At 38.3% G+C, this 17970-nt stretch overlaps 1 protein-coding gene across 1 annotated transcript in view; it reads right to left on the bottom strand.

The window, feature by feature from the left end:
• gabra2a (gamma-aminobutyric acid type A receptor subunit alpha2a) overlaps nucleotides 1-10659 on the bottom strand; it is a 43899-nt gene extending 33240 nt beyond the window's left edge. Inside the window, exons 1-3 of the mRNA XM_042500546.2 lie at nucleotides 10436-10659; nucleotides 10089-10165; nucleotides 6995-7107 (exon numbers count right to left, since the gene is read on the bottom strand). Of these exons, the coding sequence (XP_042356480.1) occupies nucleotides 6995-7107; nucleotides 10089-10156 (181 nt within the window). The 5' untranslated portion in view covers nucleotides 10157-10165; nucleotides 10436-10659. The remainder of the gene's footprint in view (nucleotides 1-6994; nucleotides 7108-10088; nucleotides 10166-10435) is intronic.
• Between the last annotated feature and the right edge of the window lie 7311 nt (nucleotides 10660-17970).

Genomic DNA, 17970 nt, shown 5'->3' with positions numbered 1-17970 from the left:
TTCTTGATATTACATTTTTATTTTTTGATGGGACCTGCTACAAAGGTTGGGTGTGCTTACTAACGCTGCATTGAGTGTGAAGACTGGCTGTATCCCGCCCCCTTGACCACCAGATTTCTTTTTTGCTTGCTCTAATATCTGCTGGCTGTCAATTCAATTGTATTTAAAAACTTGAATGAACAATTGACCGGTGACTGGATTTAAATGATGTGACTCCACGTGAGAGTTAATTTTACATCATAGGACCAAAGGAACTCGACAGCAGTATCAATAAGCTCAAACATTTGTGATTTCCAGGTTTTGAAAAAAGCCCAGGGTCCTCAATAGAACCAGGTTTCAATCCCCATCCCTATAAAGGACTGAAAGTCTTGTAAAAATCAGCACAATTACTATCCTACAAGTTAAAAGCAGAACACACACACAAGTTCAACATTGTTCATGTTTAAAATGCTCTTCAGCTCAGTGAATGGTGTGTGACGAACACTCATAAAAGAACACATCTGAGCAGTAATCGACCGCAGCACATTAGCAGTAAAACACTGAAGGGCTTTCTTGACAAATGTAAAAATAAACCCTGCTGTAAAGCGATGGAAACAATAGGGCTACTACCATCTCCCATGCACCATACATAAAATTAAAATTTCTCTGGTGACCTCTATTGTTCAGCCAACAGCTCCCCTTCATCACTGTTTTTTTTTCTTGTTGCCAAGGCAGCAAGCTTTAGTGTCAACTAAAAAGACTAGACATGCCTGACCAGCTCAACCAAAGCAACATCCCAGTCATCGTTATCTACCAATATAGTAAATGTCTCAGTCTTCATGCCTAACAGGGATATATGAATTAGCAATATCTATACTATGTTCCTCCAAAGGTTTCAGGCATGAGAAGAAGATGGCAAGCCTTCTCTTTAGACACCTGTGTTCATGTGAAGAGTGAGAGGAGCGTAAATACCACAGTGTACAGGAAAACACTGACACAAACCAATATCCAATTTACCCCTGAACCACCACTGACACCTTAAAGATCAGAGGTGAGGGCCCTCTTATACAGAGCATCTCTCAGGGGAAAGGAGGACAGAGAGGGAGGTGCAGCATATAGAGGGCACTCAGGGTTAACAGGGTACGAGGATAGGATGATGAGAATCCAAACCCAACTAGACACTGCTAACACTACAGGGTCCATCAGAAACACCTCAGGAGGACATCCTTACACAGCTGAAGTGTCCAAACATCTATCCAGATGCTGAGATTAGGGCTTCAGCTACCAATTATTTTAGTAATCGAGTAATCTACCCATTATTCTTGTGATTAATCAAGTAATCAGATATGCTCGCGGAAATGTTTTCACTAAAATACTTTTGCTTTATTAAAGGGTAATGGTAATATACAGTGGAGAAAATACGACAGTCTAAGGTCCCTTATAATGAACAAGCAACTAATTACCTTTCCCTTTAGAAAGATCAATATCTTTATTAGTAAAATTACTAAAGTCTGAGCACTAAAATAGTAAACTAAACCTCAAAATTAAGCAATTTAGTGCATTTATCATCTGCCATATTGCATTCTGCATTTTAATGAGACAAACGTGTTTTGAAATACAAAAGGCATTATATCTATCGAAACAAATCCCATTTAGTACATTTAAGTGTGGAATGACCTTCTGGGTTTTAAAGTGCAAAAACAAAACAAAACTAAATAAAAAATCAAATGACCTTTTTTTAAAAAAATAAGGTATATTCAAACAAAAACTTATTCATAAAGATTGCCTTTAAGTTGTGTAATATAACTACAATATTCAGGCATAATGTAAGCCTTTACTGTCTTCTTTGAAGGATTTGTGGCCTATTTAAGTTTTATTTTTTAATTGTATATCTATATCTATCTATTTATATATATATATATATATATATATATATATATATATATATATATATATATATATATATATATATATATATATATATATATATATATATATATATATATATATATTTACTGTTAGGACAGTAGAAGTCTTCAACATGAACGTTTCTCATTAAACAGTAAACTCAATAAGTCGACCAGGTGCTCACACTGGTCTATGTCTACTCTCAAGAGAAGCGATACAGCCAGGGAGTCATCAAGTCCAAGATGGCCATGCTGTCCTTCACCACTGTGTCTCATGAGTCTATGTTCAGTGCCAATGGATAAGTCTTTATGTCACAACTTATCAAATCCATTCAACACCTCAAGAATTCTGCGGGTACACCCTTTGGTTCAGTTTGTTCCAGGTCCTGGGTGCTCTGAACCAGGTTTTCACTGGGCAGATTTCCATTAACCCTCAAACCGCCCAAACTGAAATTGCGCATATAAAATGCGCCTACTGAAAACAAGTCAATCTAGAAAAAATTCTCATTTATGGCAAAAAAGTTTCTACACTTGCCTGAGGTGGTGTTTCAGGGGATTCAAATGCCATGGAAGCACTTTTTTTCTCACTTTGTTAGGTCACATGATGCTATGGCTTTTTAATATATCCATGATGCATAGTCAATGTATTACATACAGTAGATGGCAGTCGGCATGCTCCCTGTTTGTAGAAACAGACGGGGTGTACTCCCCAAAGGGTTTGAAGAAAAAGTCCTACTGAAAATATCAATATCAGCCTAAGTGGACACGATATTAAAGTACCTTCTCGTCACACAGCCCTTTTCTTTGGCACTGCATTTCTCATCCAACGCTGGTCAGCTGTTTGGCTCAGAAAGTACTGTTAGCAGCTGTTATGCGATCCTTCTGAAACGTTGAAAACACTCTTAGTACGGCACCCATTAGACTGATACTGTATTTTTTAGATGGGCTTTATTTTTAAGTGGCTAAAACAGGTTTTGATATCAACCCCTCTGTACGGCAGGGTAATACTGAGTTGTGGGGTGTGCACCCCATCTGTTTCTGCATTGACCGTCAGTTACTGTATGTAACATGCTGACTTTACCTAAGTATCTCATACAGCCCCATTTCAAAAATCTCAAACTATCCCTTTAAAAATGAAAATAGTTGACCAAAGTAACCAGCTCAGTCCCCAGCAACACTTGCACTACTGTCTCTTCAAAATAAATGAAAAGAAATGGATCATTATGCAGTTTTTATCCTCTGTATCAAACTTGCACCAAACTGTACTCCTGAAGTGGAGTATGATCCATCATATCTGTGTATCGTCACACCCCGAGTTATAACTTATCACTGGCCTTCGAACAAGAGATCGATGCTGTCGCTGTTTCTTTGATTCTCTTAGAGAAATACAGGATTCAGAGCAGAAAAAAGTGCAACAATGTTAAAAAAAAGACCTGACTCTTAGTACCGTCTAAGAGCAAACATCTAAAGCTTAGTAAGCTAGTGTGCAATCATCACCAACACCTGATGCTGCAGATTACATTTCCCTACAACATGTTAAAAACAACCTTTCTGACAAACACCTGCTTTCCCAAATACACTGACAGCAAGGAATTTAAAATAGCAATTACTTTATGTTCTGCAGGACTTTTCCAGTTCTGAGCCAACTGTATACAAGAAATATTAAACTGAAGCCAATGTTTTATTGAAATTGTTTGTTTCTATTTTCAAGATACACCGATTATGTTTTGGCAACGAGTCTTCAAATATTTAGATTTGTTCTTAAGCGACTCTTGTCTAGTGAGGCGGCATTAAAATTTCATGTCAGCGAATTATTTTGTACAGATAGCAGGATGTTACCACTAAAAATACAGCACGTCCTGGATGCATTTCATTTGTGTGTCCAGCGTGTCCATAAAAGACAGATGATGGACAACTACTGAGTAGATTCAGTGAAACTGTCTGTTCAGCGTTCTTAATTAAAGTGCTGTCAACATAATAGCATCAGCCAGGATCTAGTATGAGTGAGAGACGCAGTGAGAGCCTCCGTTAACAATTCATTTACGACACTGGAAGTCGTCCTTCATTGCCTTGTCCTCTGAACACCACAGGATAAAGACACAGGCTGCAGGTATTACACTGTTTCTCTGACATTATAGAAGCAATCAAGATTCAAGAAGTTTATTTACCATTTGTATGTGCACAGACAGGAACACAGGAATTTTTGTGCGAGCTCAGAGTAGTGAAAAGACATCAGAGATTTAAAAAAAACAAGAACAAAAAACAAAGGTGAAAATAAATATTTAAAGTCTAAACACACACTATAACACAATAAGTTAAAAAATGTTGCAAACTATATAATTCTGTCTTACATCAAAATTTACTGCACATGTTACAGTTTCTTTTGCACTTGTAACACCCACAAACGTAATAATGGCCCACAAACGTAACACAAATCTGCAGCTTTTAATGTAATAATCTCACAATCTTCAGCTAAATTCCTCACAAACATGATAGCAGTTTACTACTACAAACGTGATACAACATTGTCTGCACATGTCCACAAAAGACATCTGTGGACATAGTATAGATGTCTTTTTTGGATGTCATATAAATGTCTTTTCTCAACATAGTATAAATGTCTTTTCTGGACATAGTATAGCTGTCTTTTCTGAACCTTTGCAGGAAATTTTGTAATGTGTTTGTAGTAGGCAAATGCTATTACAGTTTTGGGAAATGTATTATGTTTATGGGATGATTACATTACAAGGTGCAAATTTGTATTACATTTATGGTTTATTACATTTATAGGTTGTTATTACATTCGCGGGTGTTACAGCCTTTCTGTCCTGAAATGATAATTAACTGTAGCAGCTATTGGGATTTACATAGATGAGGTAAACATGTCCTCGTCTTCACATTCAATTCACTTGTTCCTGAAAATCTTGATATTGATTTGGGGATTGTAGGTGAGTTTCCTTCAAGATTTGCACAAAACTTAAGCAATACTTTCAAAATGTCAATAAAACACAACTCCTCTTGTAGCGACTGCTGGATTATGCCCAACGGAGCCGGTTCCTACTGACAAGCACATAGCCATAGCATCATGTGACCTAGAAAAGCCAAAGAAGTGTTTCCATTGCAGTTTTATGAAATATAGCTTTTTAAAATCACCTTAAATACCACCTGGTGTGAGCGCAAAAACTTCTTGGTGATAAATGGGAGTTTTTTTCAGAATTGACCCATTCTCATACTGTAAATACACTGTGTAATAGGTGGAAGTATCTTAACCAAATTAATGTTTGGGCAGAAACGCAGGTGCAGGAGTTGCACTTGAGTTTATAAACAGATGTTTTGATAGAGTTTTTCTTTCAATAAATGCAGAGCCTGATAACTTCAGTTCCTGTGGAACCCACTGTTTCTTCTTCCTGCTATTTTATGAGAATAGCTGATCAGATTTGAATAAGAAGCCATGTTGTTTTCTGATCTGCTTCTGTTTTCACAGTACTTACCATTGATGCAAACTCATTACTCCCTGTGTCCCTCCCCACGCTGGTAATACATTTAGTTTTCAGCAGATTTTTGCAACACTTATTTCATCAGTGTTGTCATACTCATCAGTTTGCTGCTCTGATTTTCTCTTTGTAAGAGAAATACTGCTGTGATTCACAAATTAAGTCCAAGCAATTCTACTTTGCAATAAAACATTTCCTGTGCAGATATTACATATTAAAGGACCCCCACCTTTTCCTGGAAGGCTTTTAATTTGAAACATCTGCCAGATATATTCAGTGTCACGGATAGTTTAACAGCAGTTTAAAAAAAAAGAAAAAAAAAGGAGTGGTGAGTATGGAATGACGACACCACAGCTATTGTATTATTGAAATAGAAAGATAAGAATCTTCAATGTTATGCCTTTGATCTGAGCATTTATGGTATTTAAGTTTACACTGGTCTCATGTAGAGCTGGACCAAAAATAGATTAAGAATATTAAAGATCAAGATTTTGGTGCTGACTTTTTGTTTAAGTCATTTTTTGCATATTTGGGAGGTTTAAGCTCACAAATGTAACCACCTCCGTGAAAGGCAATTTATTTTCTTTCTTTCTTTCTTTTTTTAAAATAGTCTGACATTTTATAAACCTAATGAATAATCAGAGGATTGAGAAAATAATGACCACCTTAATTAAAAATGAAGAAAATCATTAGTTGCAACAGCAATGTCCACTGACCCGCTCCAGACGATAGTGACAGAAGTTAAACTGGCTGGCTAGTGTGTATGCATGCACAGAGATTCACTGATTGTCTCTGGCACAGGAGTTTCCACTTCACATTTTAATATTGTCATTCAGCTCAGCTCAGATTTTTTTTTTTTTTTTTAAGCTTAAAACAACATGTCTTGGGCACATCACAGCAACATTCTCAATGAATGCCTTAAGTATAAACCGCAGCAAGAAGGTCTGAAACATGTGGCGTGAAAAGGAAGAAGTAAAAAGACTTAAAGTCCATATAAGGAGGCATGTTGGGATGACCCAATGAATGATCAAACAACACAGGACTTTCCCCAGGAGACTGATTCATAACCGTTTGTTAACCAAAATAATGTAATTTTAATATCGCTGCTGTCTCCAAAACTGTTTTTTCAAGAATTAGAAAAAAAACACTGTTTGTTAAAGGATCCAGTGAAGATAGGTTTAATCACAAGCTTTTATTAAATAAATTTCATTGGTTGAGAAATGGTAAAACCCACTGAAAGACACAAAGGGGGGGGGGGGCAATAGAATTGATTTATGAAAAAAACACTGAAAAAAAGGAAATGTGGAGATATGAGGTTTGCGCCCGACAATTAGGATATGTATCGCCATTCCTGGGTATGAGGATACACTGCAGGATACACTGCAGGAGGCGTCTAATAAAATACTTAAATGGGATTATGGGAAATGTAGGATGCAGTATTTTAGGAGTTTGACTCATACTTGGGGATTAAAATCCAGATTCAATTTTGACCATTCTTTGCAGAATCTGTCTCTCATGAGTCCCTCAAATTCATAAGAGTGCAATAGTAAATGAAGGTTGAACCCTCTGACTGGTGCACATACACAAGTATGTGAATAGTATTGTCTGTCTTACCTCCCAGACCAGGTCTCAGTCTGTTGTCATACCCGTCCAGCAGACTGTCCAGGATCTTGGTGAAGGTTGTGATGTCTTTGAAATTACGTGTTGAATTGGAATCTGCTTGTGACCTAAATGAAAGACAAATGTGTGATTATGGACAAACAACTCTACATCAGCTAGTGACTTACACTTCATTTAAATACTACTAAGAACTGTGGTGGGTGATGATATATCTTGGTAATCTCCACCTACAATCAAATCCATTTTATCCCAGATTATTTCATACTAAACTTAGAACATATGATGTTGCACTGGATTTCTTGCATGTCAAATGATGTGACACATTTTAAATGTTATGCAAAATCACCCCAGTGGCACAAGGCTGATTCATGGCCATGCTGAATAACCTTTAAGAAACTCATCGTATAGTTGTTAATGTAAGCAAAACATGTTCATTAGAGGGCCTTTTTTTAACTAGTATCCTGGATATCTTTTGGCTGAATTTGTGAAACTTCATACATTTTGAGCCACTTAAATTACAGACTATTTTGGGGACATAACAAAAGAGAAGATCATTTTTAAAGTTTTTTTTTTTCATCAAATACTAGGTTCTAGAGTGTTGCCTCTTATTCTTTCAAATGTGGAAATGTTAATGCAGCGTTGGAAAGAGAAGTCTCTCTGTCACACAGATAAGGAAATACAAAGATGTCCATTTTACTTAAACTTCTCTACTCCCGTTTCAAAATAAAAGTCCTCTGACAATGTCTCTGTGGACAGAGAATGCTTTTGTTGCCTTAATCGCTTTTCATTCCTAAGCCTAACCATGTGCTGGTGTTGACATCCTGGCGATGGTTGCAGCATCCAAGAATGTCAACAGTAGATGCAGGGGGGATACCCATCCTACATGCTGAAATCCACTGATAAAGCGGCAATATGTGACGCCTGAAAACAATGTTTGATCTGCCCTGCAATCCTGTGCACTGTCTCCAGCTATAGCACTGTCTCCAGCTTTAGCACTGTCTCCTGTTATAGCACTGTCTCCAGCGATAGCACTGTCTCCAACTTTAGCACTGTCTCCAGCTATAGCACTGTCTCCAGCTATAGCACTGTCTCCAACTTTAGCACTGTCTCCAGCTATAGCACTGTCTCCAGCGATAGCACTGTCTCCAACTTTAGCACTGTCTCCAGCTATAGCACTGTCTCCAGCGATAGCACTGTCTCCACTAATAGCACTGTCTCCAGCGATAGCACTGTCTCCACTAATAGCATTGTCTCCAGCTATAGCACTGTCTCCAGCTATAGCACTGTCTCCAGTGATAGCCCATTCTCCGGCTATAGCACAGTCTCCAGCTATAGCACTGTCTCCAGCGATAGCTCTGCCTCGCGTCTCTTCCTCACCTCCTCCACTTGCATCTCCCGTGGGTGGGACAAGGAGACGCAAGTTGAGGAAATGAGTAATGGATGCAAGGAGAAACATCACCATAATGAAATCTAATCATGCCGAGTTTGAACTTGATATTGGAATCATTTTTAGTAATGTTGGTCTTTACTGTTAATGTCCGTCACACTGTGACAGCTGCCTCAGCCATCAGATGGACACAGCAACAATGTTTGACAACACTGTCAATCCACATAAACCGCTACCACCTCAGGCTGCTGAGGTCCCCTCTGAGGACAATGGTTAACATTTACAGTAACATAGAGGCTATAGAACCACAGTACTGTCCCTGGACCTCTGTTTGTTCCAAAAGAACATAAACTCAGCCTGTAGTTATATAGAAAACACGTTATTTGCCTTTTATCCTTTTGCTGACATTTTACCCCTCCAGTGTAGGTGAGCCATAAATCCTGATTTTTACATAAATCACAGCATATTTATAAAGTGCTACAGAACTCAGTTTTCAAGGACAACTTCAAGCTTTGTTGCTCAGTCATACTGCACCCCGTAATACAAGATTTGATACCAGTTAAAAATGCTTACAGTATGAGTATTTTTTCAGTTCCCAGATTGTTTGCCTCTTATTCCCTAACTTCACATCTTGTTGTGTTGTTGCTGCATTAAACTATATGTGTCAGTACAGAATGTACCGGCACACCATACAAACCATTACACAGTAAATGATGTATGAATTATGTTGCGGACTATATTCTAACATGTTGCTGATGCTTTAAACTGTCATAATGAGCATGGACACTCAGAATGACATTTTATCCACTGATAAGGCAGCTTGTTACAGACTGTCTACTTTGCCACCAGAACAGGAGGAATAATGCTTGTAAACAAGAATCTAGCTCGGTAATGTATTGCTTAATCTAATATGAAAGATTAAGTATTGAGATGCACTGAAGCAGGGAATTGTGGCAAAATAAGTCAAATTGCTCTTGTTGCCTTTTTAAACACACAAGTCTCAGAATTAATTTGCTATGATATTTTTTGTAAAACAAGAAATAGGTAAATTAACTTCCCTGGAGCATTATGTATGTTCTGTTTGTGGTCGATAACCTGGCTCACTTCACTGAGCATTATCATAGCAATGCTGTTCTATTCTTGGGACAACTCATTTCTACAAGGGGGTGAAAAAACAAATGTATTCTATTTGAGAATGCTTTGCCCTTTCACAAGCGTTATCTTTTTCCGCCGGAGTGCACTTCAATGGATGATCATTAATAAAGTTCAGATTTTTCAAAATACAACAATGCGTAATTTATTATCAACGAGCCGAACTCACCAAAACGTCATAACAAGTCTTTAAGAACTGCAAAGTTGCGTGAAATGTATCTGATATGCAATAAATCCTTTAATTTACAGATGTATCAACGGGGTTCGGTGGTGCGCGTACTGGGTGGGAAGAAAAGGAGCGCTCAGAGCATCCGCGAAGAAAGGACGTGTTATTATACATCCTTATGTCGACTGTGGTTCATTGTAGTCGATACTAGCCGACTACAGTTTCTTAACAAAAACAGCCTGTTAAAAAGCCTTTGTTTCGGCAACCAGGAGCTGTGCGCGCTGCCTGTACGCGCGCCGTCCATGCGGTAGTATTTTTTACTGTTAAACTATTAATTTATAAATACATAACATCACTGACAAAAAAAAAAAAAAAAAACTTACCGTGTCTGCCACAGAACGATCAAAGCGACCAATACAGGCATGGCATGTGTGCTCCATCGTACTCGCATAGCTGAAGCCTGAGAACAAAACGGGAGACGCTTTCAGAGCGCGTAATTTCACGGCAGAGCGGCACAAAGAAAGCACCTTATTGCAATTAAATGGAGCCCACGCTGATATGGGTCTCCATAAAGACACACATCACACCGGCTTCCTCACACTGGTGCTCAATTCAGCAAAGAACTCTCCATCCAAACACCGTCTCAACAATGAGCTCTCTCCACAGCTTTTTTTTCGCGTGCGTGTGGAATCCATCCAATTAAGTGTCATTGTCGAATAATTCTGCCTACCTGAAGCGCGACAGGTGTCCCCGGGGTTTCCTGGAGAGACTGGTCGGTATATAAAACCCAGTGGAGATTAAAAGGAGAAAAAATATCAACCTAGAGAGACGAGCGCGTTTACTGTCCGTCCATTCTGTCAGCTCCTCCGACAGGGAGTCCCCACAGCTCACCCACAGACTAACCTGGGAGCACGCTGTACAAAGAGCAGCGCCTTACTGGAGCACCGCGCACTGATGGAGAAATACTGATGTGGAGTGGTCCGCCGGTGGGGAAGCGTTCATTTCCTTGTACTGGGGGATTCATTAGTGCGCACCGCTGCGCACGATGACAATCAACCGTGCAAGTTGCTTAAAAAAATGTGCGGGTGTTAATAGGTGTTATGGTTACTCTAATTAATGCACCTTTGTGAATTAAATATAAAAAGTAGACTTCTCCTTGGTACAATGTGAACTTTAGTGATCAAAACACACACACACACACACACACACACACACACACACACAAATCCAGACAATTTCTCTGAAGAACTTGAGCTGATTTAACATTCGTGACAAGAAACATGCAGTTCGGTTTTGTTTTTGCTAGTGCTAGTATGGCTAGTTAAGTTGCCTCTTAAAGTAAATTTGATACATTGAAGGCATGTCATTTTTCATCTTTTTTTAACATCTATTTAGTGATTTTATAGAGCAGTATAAGAATACGATAAAAAAAAAAACACCAATGGCAAATGCACAAACATGCAAAACAACAGCAAAAATAAATAAATAAATAAATAAATAAGGACATTGGTTGTAACACAAACCAGAAAAAAGACACCTTTGACTAGAATTTAAGCCTCTGAAACCAATAAAAATTGGTTTGATTTCTTTTTTTAAAAAAACGGAAAAAAACAACCCCATAATGAGCCACTTGGAAAGAAATGTCCTGCAAACTAAACTAAAGAAGAATACTAAACTAATAATCGATTATTACATGTTATCAAAAAAATGAGTAGAAATGTCTAGAAAATTATATTTACAATTGTTATAATTATATATTTATCAATATGTTACAGAAAAAAAGTGTATTCATTTATTGATGACATTTTCTTGGTTCTTTTTTTGATTTTATTTTGTTATTATTATTTTCAGGTGACCTTGTATCTTTTTACTTATTTCTCATTATTATTTGGTCATTGTTTTTTTTTTAAAGTTGCTTGTTGGCCTCTTCTTGTGTTTTAGAAAGAAAGATTTCAAAGTTAGACCCTTAACCATTTAATTTAATTTTCTGATCAGATTAATAACCTGTTGCCAGATTTTTGGAAAGACTTTCTCCCTGTTTGACATAGTAAATCTTGTTTTCTCATGTATGTACAACATTTGCTAAATCCTTAAGCCTATATCAAATGTAAGGGGCTTCTCAGATTTCCAAATTCATAACAGCAATTTTCTCACTAGAAAGCGGAATACTAGACAGAGAGATGATCTGAGCTTTAAACTTATTCACTCCGCTTGACTCAACCACTGCAAATAGAGCGGTAGCAGGGGCAGGGGGAAACTCTTTCTCAAAAGCCTTGGAAAAAAAGTCAAATAGAGGACCCCAAAAATGTGCAACTTGGGGCATTGAAAGAACTGATGAGACAGAGTACCGTGATCTTTTGAGTATTTCACACAAAGGGGTGACGTATCTTTTCCATCTTCTAAAGACAGAAAAAGCTTGGCAACGACTGCCTTAGCCCAGCTCTCACCAAAGTCTGATGTACTGATGCCAGTTTGGAACATGGAATTTGTAAGACTGATGCAACCAGACTGATGGACAAAAACCAGTCCAGTTGCCAGAAGAAGATGCCGGCACTGACCGTTTCTGCAGCATATGCACGTCTCATATGTAACATATCATCGTTTCTAGAGTGACAGAATATATGCGCTGACTTTTACATATGGAGGTGACAGGGATGGTTGATAATGTCACATCTGCATGCAAGTTGCAGACCACTTTGGGACCAATAAACAACATTGGTTGTGGTGTAGCAAGTCATCACTCTTTTCTAGCAGCTTTTTAGACACCAAAAGTAGTTTTTTTTATTTATTTAATTCATTTATTTATCTTTTAGTTTTCCAGCAGAGGCAATGCCACAAAAAGTGGTTATCTTTTACTGAAACTCCTTCTCCAGTGGGGATTGTGCCCCCAAAGCCAGGTATTTAAAGCTAAACATGGTCTTTTCTGACCATGACGAAGTGATTTTTGAACCTACACCAACCACAACCACAGTACTGTTGAAATGTCAAGTTTCATCATATCCACTACATAATAATGAGCAAATGTAATGCATCTGTAGTGTGTGGAAATATACAACGCCAACATTTTTTCTGGTGATTGAGCTGCAAAAACTTTCCCAATGTTCCATGTTGTATTGGTTGATATAAGGACCCAAAAACAGCACACAGTAGCATTGTCATCAGATGTAAACACAAAACAGACACAGTAAAAATGAATAAAAAATGCAGAAGCATGATTTGTGGTCTGGAATAAAATACTAGTGCGTATACCAGAAATCAGACCTGCATCACCACGCAGGTCAAAGGCAGGCAGGGTCAGCATCAGGAAACCAGTCTAGAATAAAGTGCTGGATAGTCTTGCATAAGAGGTAAAGAATAATCTGGCAACCAGTGACCGGAAGGCTGGGGTATATATGTTGGCTGTCAATAATAAGGACCAACTGAACTGAGCTGTCTGATGAAATGGGGATGGTTGGTGCTGAAGTGCAGGAAATCACAGTGAATGGGAAATTACTAACTGAGAGCTGGGTGACTGGGCAGGCAGAAAAGAGCAGGTGATCAGAAATGCAGGACGCTGACACAAGTTATCCAAACTGTAACTATGTTTCAACTCATTTCAAGTCAAATCTGGAGCGATTGGCCAAGAGCCAGTTTACATTAGGTCCTCCAGTGGCAGCCACTGCTAAGTGCATTCAAAACAACTAAACTACACAGAAACTGTAACCCTCAGTTTTCCCTTGAATATGTACGTTGGATAAAAAAGGAAAAAAACCTCTGTGAGCCTGATGCCGAAGGATTTATGCACAACAATGTAGTTAATAGAGTTGACACATTTTGTGTTTATGACAGGAAATGTTGCCTGACCTTAAAGGAATACCTTATCCACAAAATGATGTTTTTTAAATAAGTTAGTCATGCCTTGTTACCTTGACTTCGTGAAGAAAACCTTGTTTTTCTAGCATGCCACAATGAAAAGCTAGTTGTCCATTGGTCCTCTTTTTAAAACTAGCACTGTCTTCTCTTTTTTTTTTTTTAAATGAGAGCCAAAAGCCCAAAATCACAAAAGGAACATAAAGCAACTGCTATGACCACACTTGAGAAAGGAGAAAAACAGCAGGAGATGAACTGTGGAGGCATCAAGACCTGAAAGGTCGTAAATGTCTCAAGTAATAGTCCCTGACGGCAGCAACCTTCACAAACAAGAAGGGAACAGTACTAACTGTTCAAGAACACACAGGGGAATATTTGGTTGTGCAGTCATGTCCTGCCCTGCTAGCAGCGCTTTAGTGTCAGTAGATCCTCTGAGATCTGATGCTAACATACTGTATGTCAGGGGGTGGCTGCAAGGAAAGAACAATACACGGCTATTAGATCAAAACAGTGTGCCGGCAAAAGGTCAAGTGCTCAGATATTTAGAAAATCAGCCATCTTAAAGAGAACATCCTTGTATGCTTGACATTTAATACAGTACAGGGTCATAAGTTTTGCATCATTTGCAAAGAATCAAATAAGCCTTCATATAAACAAGACTAAAAGCCTATAACTGTGTTGAGGGCCCTTGAAAATGCACTGTTCAATATGAAAAAGTTGGATGGACCCAACAACTTACTTAAAATGTTGCTATTCTTATCAGTAAGTGTAACAAAAGTATACATTTGCCCTGATATCGTTTAAATATTTTTTTTATTTATCCACTTAAGGGCTAAAAATGCTTCAAAATGTGCTTGTTTTTGTTGTTTTCTAGGAGCATCTACACCTCATGTTCGATCAACGCATCATCATAGAACAGTTTGTATGATATCGTATAACAATGCACATGCAGCATTTCTTATGATATCCTAACAATTAGCACACCACGAGGGGTGTTACGTCCTCCGTTATGTAATTAATGTAAACTGGTGGTTTAGGCTAGTAAAGTCACTGCGGTTAGGACTGGGAAAAGAAACATAGTGAGGATGTATTTTACAATGAGCTAAAGTTTACTAGAAGTTTACACAGTTCTAAATGCTCATCTCCGGGGGAAAGTCCCATAGGAAAGTTTTGATTTTTGCAACCCATCCACCCAAATCTCCCTCCTAACAAAACTACTTCCTTATTTACCCCATCGGCGCATTAGCAATCGCAGCCTTTCAAATTATCTGTACAACTCTAGGTGTATTGCTTTTTGTAGAAGAACAGTTTGTGAGAACAGCCTGTCCAGTTAGATTAGGTTTAGGCAAGGAATTGTGGTTTGGTGTCCTCACATAATGAATTTAAAATAAAGTTACATAGTTTAGGTTAGGTTAGGTTTAGGTTCAGGTTACTTTATTTGCACCTGTAGGTAGATTAGGTATGCAGTATAAAGTACAAGGCATCTATTTAACACAGTTGTCAGACACCACAGACAACATGCAGGATAAAACTTTGCAAGATGATAAAGATAAAAGATAAAAGATATAGCATTAAAAAAATGTGATATGATAATATGACTACATATCTTAAGAGTGCAGAGTTTTCGTGGCTCTACATGGACAAGAACACCAATCTCATGTAGGGAAATCCTGTGTTTGATCCATCCTACGTCTTTGCACAAATAAATGTTTTTTTTTATACTACATCTTTACCTTTGTCAGCACAATGATCATATGATACTCATGATTATGTGAGTTAAGAGGCCAAGAGTTCTTAGAAAGCCATCAAAGAGGTAGCTGGACCTTTGAGTGTGGCCATTCAGAACAGGTAGAAACACTTGATGGTCAGATGGTGCACCACAAATATACAGGAGTTTAAATGTGTTGTGTGAGGTCACCAGAAACACGAGTATCACCCTGGGACCTTGAATGATCACAGCAAAACTTAAGGCCAATAGATTAAGTGATAGACTGCTCTGGAACAAAACTTTGGATAGACTAACCGATACCCACCCATCCATTTCACTCCACTTATTCTACTACCACTGGCCCTGGATAGGCAAGGTAGTCCAGATGACCTTCTCACAAGACACATCCTCCACCTCCTCTTTGGGGATCCGAAGGCAGATGGAATATGTAGTGTGATCTGGTATGCCAGGTGGTCTCCCCTCAGATGGATGCGCCCAGAATACCTCCACAGGGAGGTGTCAAGGAAAGCAACCTTCAAACTACCTTGACTGGCTGAAGTAGAAGAGGTTCTACTCCAAACCTCTTCTACTTGTTGTAATCCTTTACCCTATTTTGTGTGTGTGAGACCAGCTACCCTGCAAAGAAAGCCTGTGACTGAAGTTGAGGATTTGAAGATAGGTCAACCAGTAAATTAAGATAATTGCCGTCGCAACCAAACAGCTGCAGCTGGAGAAATAAAATATACTGAAGATATTCAGGTTCATGCTATGTGAAGGTTAGTCACTTGCATTTGTTTCAGAGCAGGAGATGTTAATCTTAATTTGATGTTAGGTTGGTATTAGAGGAACTGGAGAAGGATACATCCTATGGGTAGCATGAAAAAACTTTGCAAATTCCATTGTAATTTGCTCATTAGTTTTGTCTTGCTTTGGACCAAAGGGCTAAAAGAGATAATTTGGTCAACTTTGCTCTGTTGTTGGTGTTACAAAGTCAATTTGTAATTTATCTTTTCTTTTAAGAGTTAAGAGTTAAGAAATGTAAGGAGTGCAGTTTAGTGACAAGTCACGACCACATCCCAAAGGATTCATGCTGTCAACACACTAACCTACATACAGTAAAATGCGTGGCGGTACAACTTGACCCGAAGAACTGCCAGGGAGTTGACTGACATGGCTTCTTGTAGCAGCATGTGCATTTTCCTGCCAGTGCTGATGACTGTAAGCACTCTGGACTGCATGTTTCCTGGCTCTGTTAGGTCAAGGCTGTACTCAAAGGGTCATGGAGGGGATCCAGGCATGAAGTGTAAATGCTTAGTCACAGGCGCAGTCAGAGTGACCTGAACATGAGCACTACAAAAGGCACAGCAGGCACATGCTCTTGTGTGTGTAAGAGAGAGAAACTGGATGATGGCAGCATTATAAAGGAGTCTAGCGACGAGTACAGCTTATTATATTTTGATGTATTTTCATTTCCTGGCAGGTGTATGTTAAAAGCATTAATATTCACTGTTCTAAAACAGTGCACAAGGGCACTGTGATAGTACCTTTGAGCAGGGCACAAAATCCCCAACAAATCAGGATGTAACCCAATTGCCAGAAAAAAATGTGTATGTTTCTGCAAACCACAGAGACATTACACTTGCACATTATTATGTAGCCGATACATTGAAACTTTATGTTTCAACAATGTTATGGTTGATGTGTGGTTATGTTTAAGCACAAAAACCTCTTGGTTATGGTTAAGAAAAGATCATGTTTCAGCTTTAAATGCCCCCTTTGTTGGCCATATTTGCACTATGAACAAACAATGTCCTGGTACAAAACAGTCACTTTACTTGTCACTATTTCTGCTGGAAAAACACATGAAGGAGACTGGAGAGGCCATACAAAACACAGCAATGATTTTCTAAAAATAACCTGTTTTGCTGATTGTTATTCTTTAATAGTCTTTGCAGTGGTCTGCAGCTCCGCGACATCTTGCCCAGGTGACATGTCATCCAGGGAGCATTGTTAGGTGTGGGCGTCTGAGACTTTAGCCCTGAATGTTTTATAAATGGCCCCAGATCTAAATATGTAGGCTATTTATGTTTCAAAACTAAAAATAAGCTTTATTATAATAAAAAGCCCATGATCTAATAACCTGTCATCCTGTTCATTTTTGTTTTTACTCTTTTTCCAACACTAGTCAATATATTTTCAATAATAGCTGTTGTAAAGTATTTTATATCTACTCAGTACAAATTATAAACATCACAATTCATCTGATCTGGAAAGTAAAAAAATGTTTTTGAGGGTAAATAACATGTTAGAGTGTATAATAAGCTCTAAAATAGAACTTGTTGATCAAAACGGACCTACCGAGGTCGGGGCAAAGCTCCCGATGTCCTCAAGTCCTAGAAATGCCCCTGACACAATCCACCATCTCTTTCATTTTCTGATGACAAGTCAGCCTATACATTATGTATTACTTTAAAAAATATGATATGACATGTGTGAAACATGCAAATGTTTCATACATATCATATCTGATAAGAAACGTACCACATGTTCTTCTGAGAACTGGGCTGCAGGGCGCCATTCTTTGAGGTAGCTCCCTCGCGCTGACATCTCTTCATACATTATGCATATGTATAGGTCTTGTGTGTTTGTGTGTGTGAATATATATATATATATATATATATATATATATATTTATATATATATAAAAA

This window comes from Plectropomus leopardus, chromosome 14 (genome assembly GCF_026936395.1).
Source record: "Plectropomus leopardus strain MGB_pleo_1.0 chromosome 14, ASM2693639v1, whole genome shotgun sequence".
In the NCBI taxonomy this organism is placed as follows: domain Eukaryota; kingdom Metazoa; phylum Chordata; class Actinopteri; order Perciformes; family Serranidae; genus Plectropomus; species Plectropomus leopardus.
The sequence above is the reverse complement of the archived record's forward strand: the minus strand, read 5'-3'. Positions and strand labels throughout refer to the sequence as shown.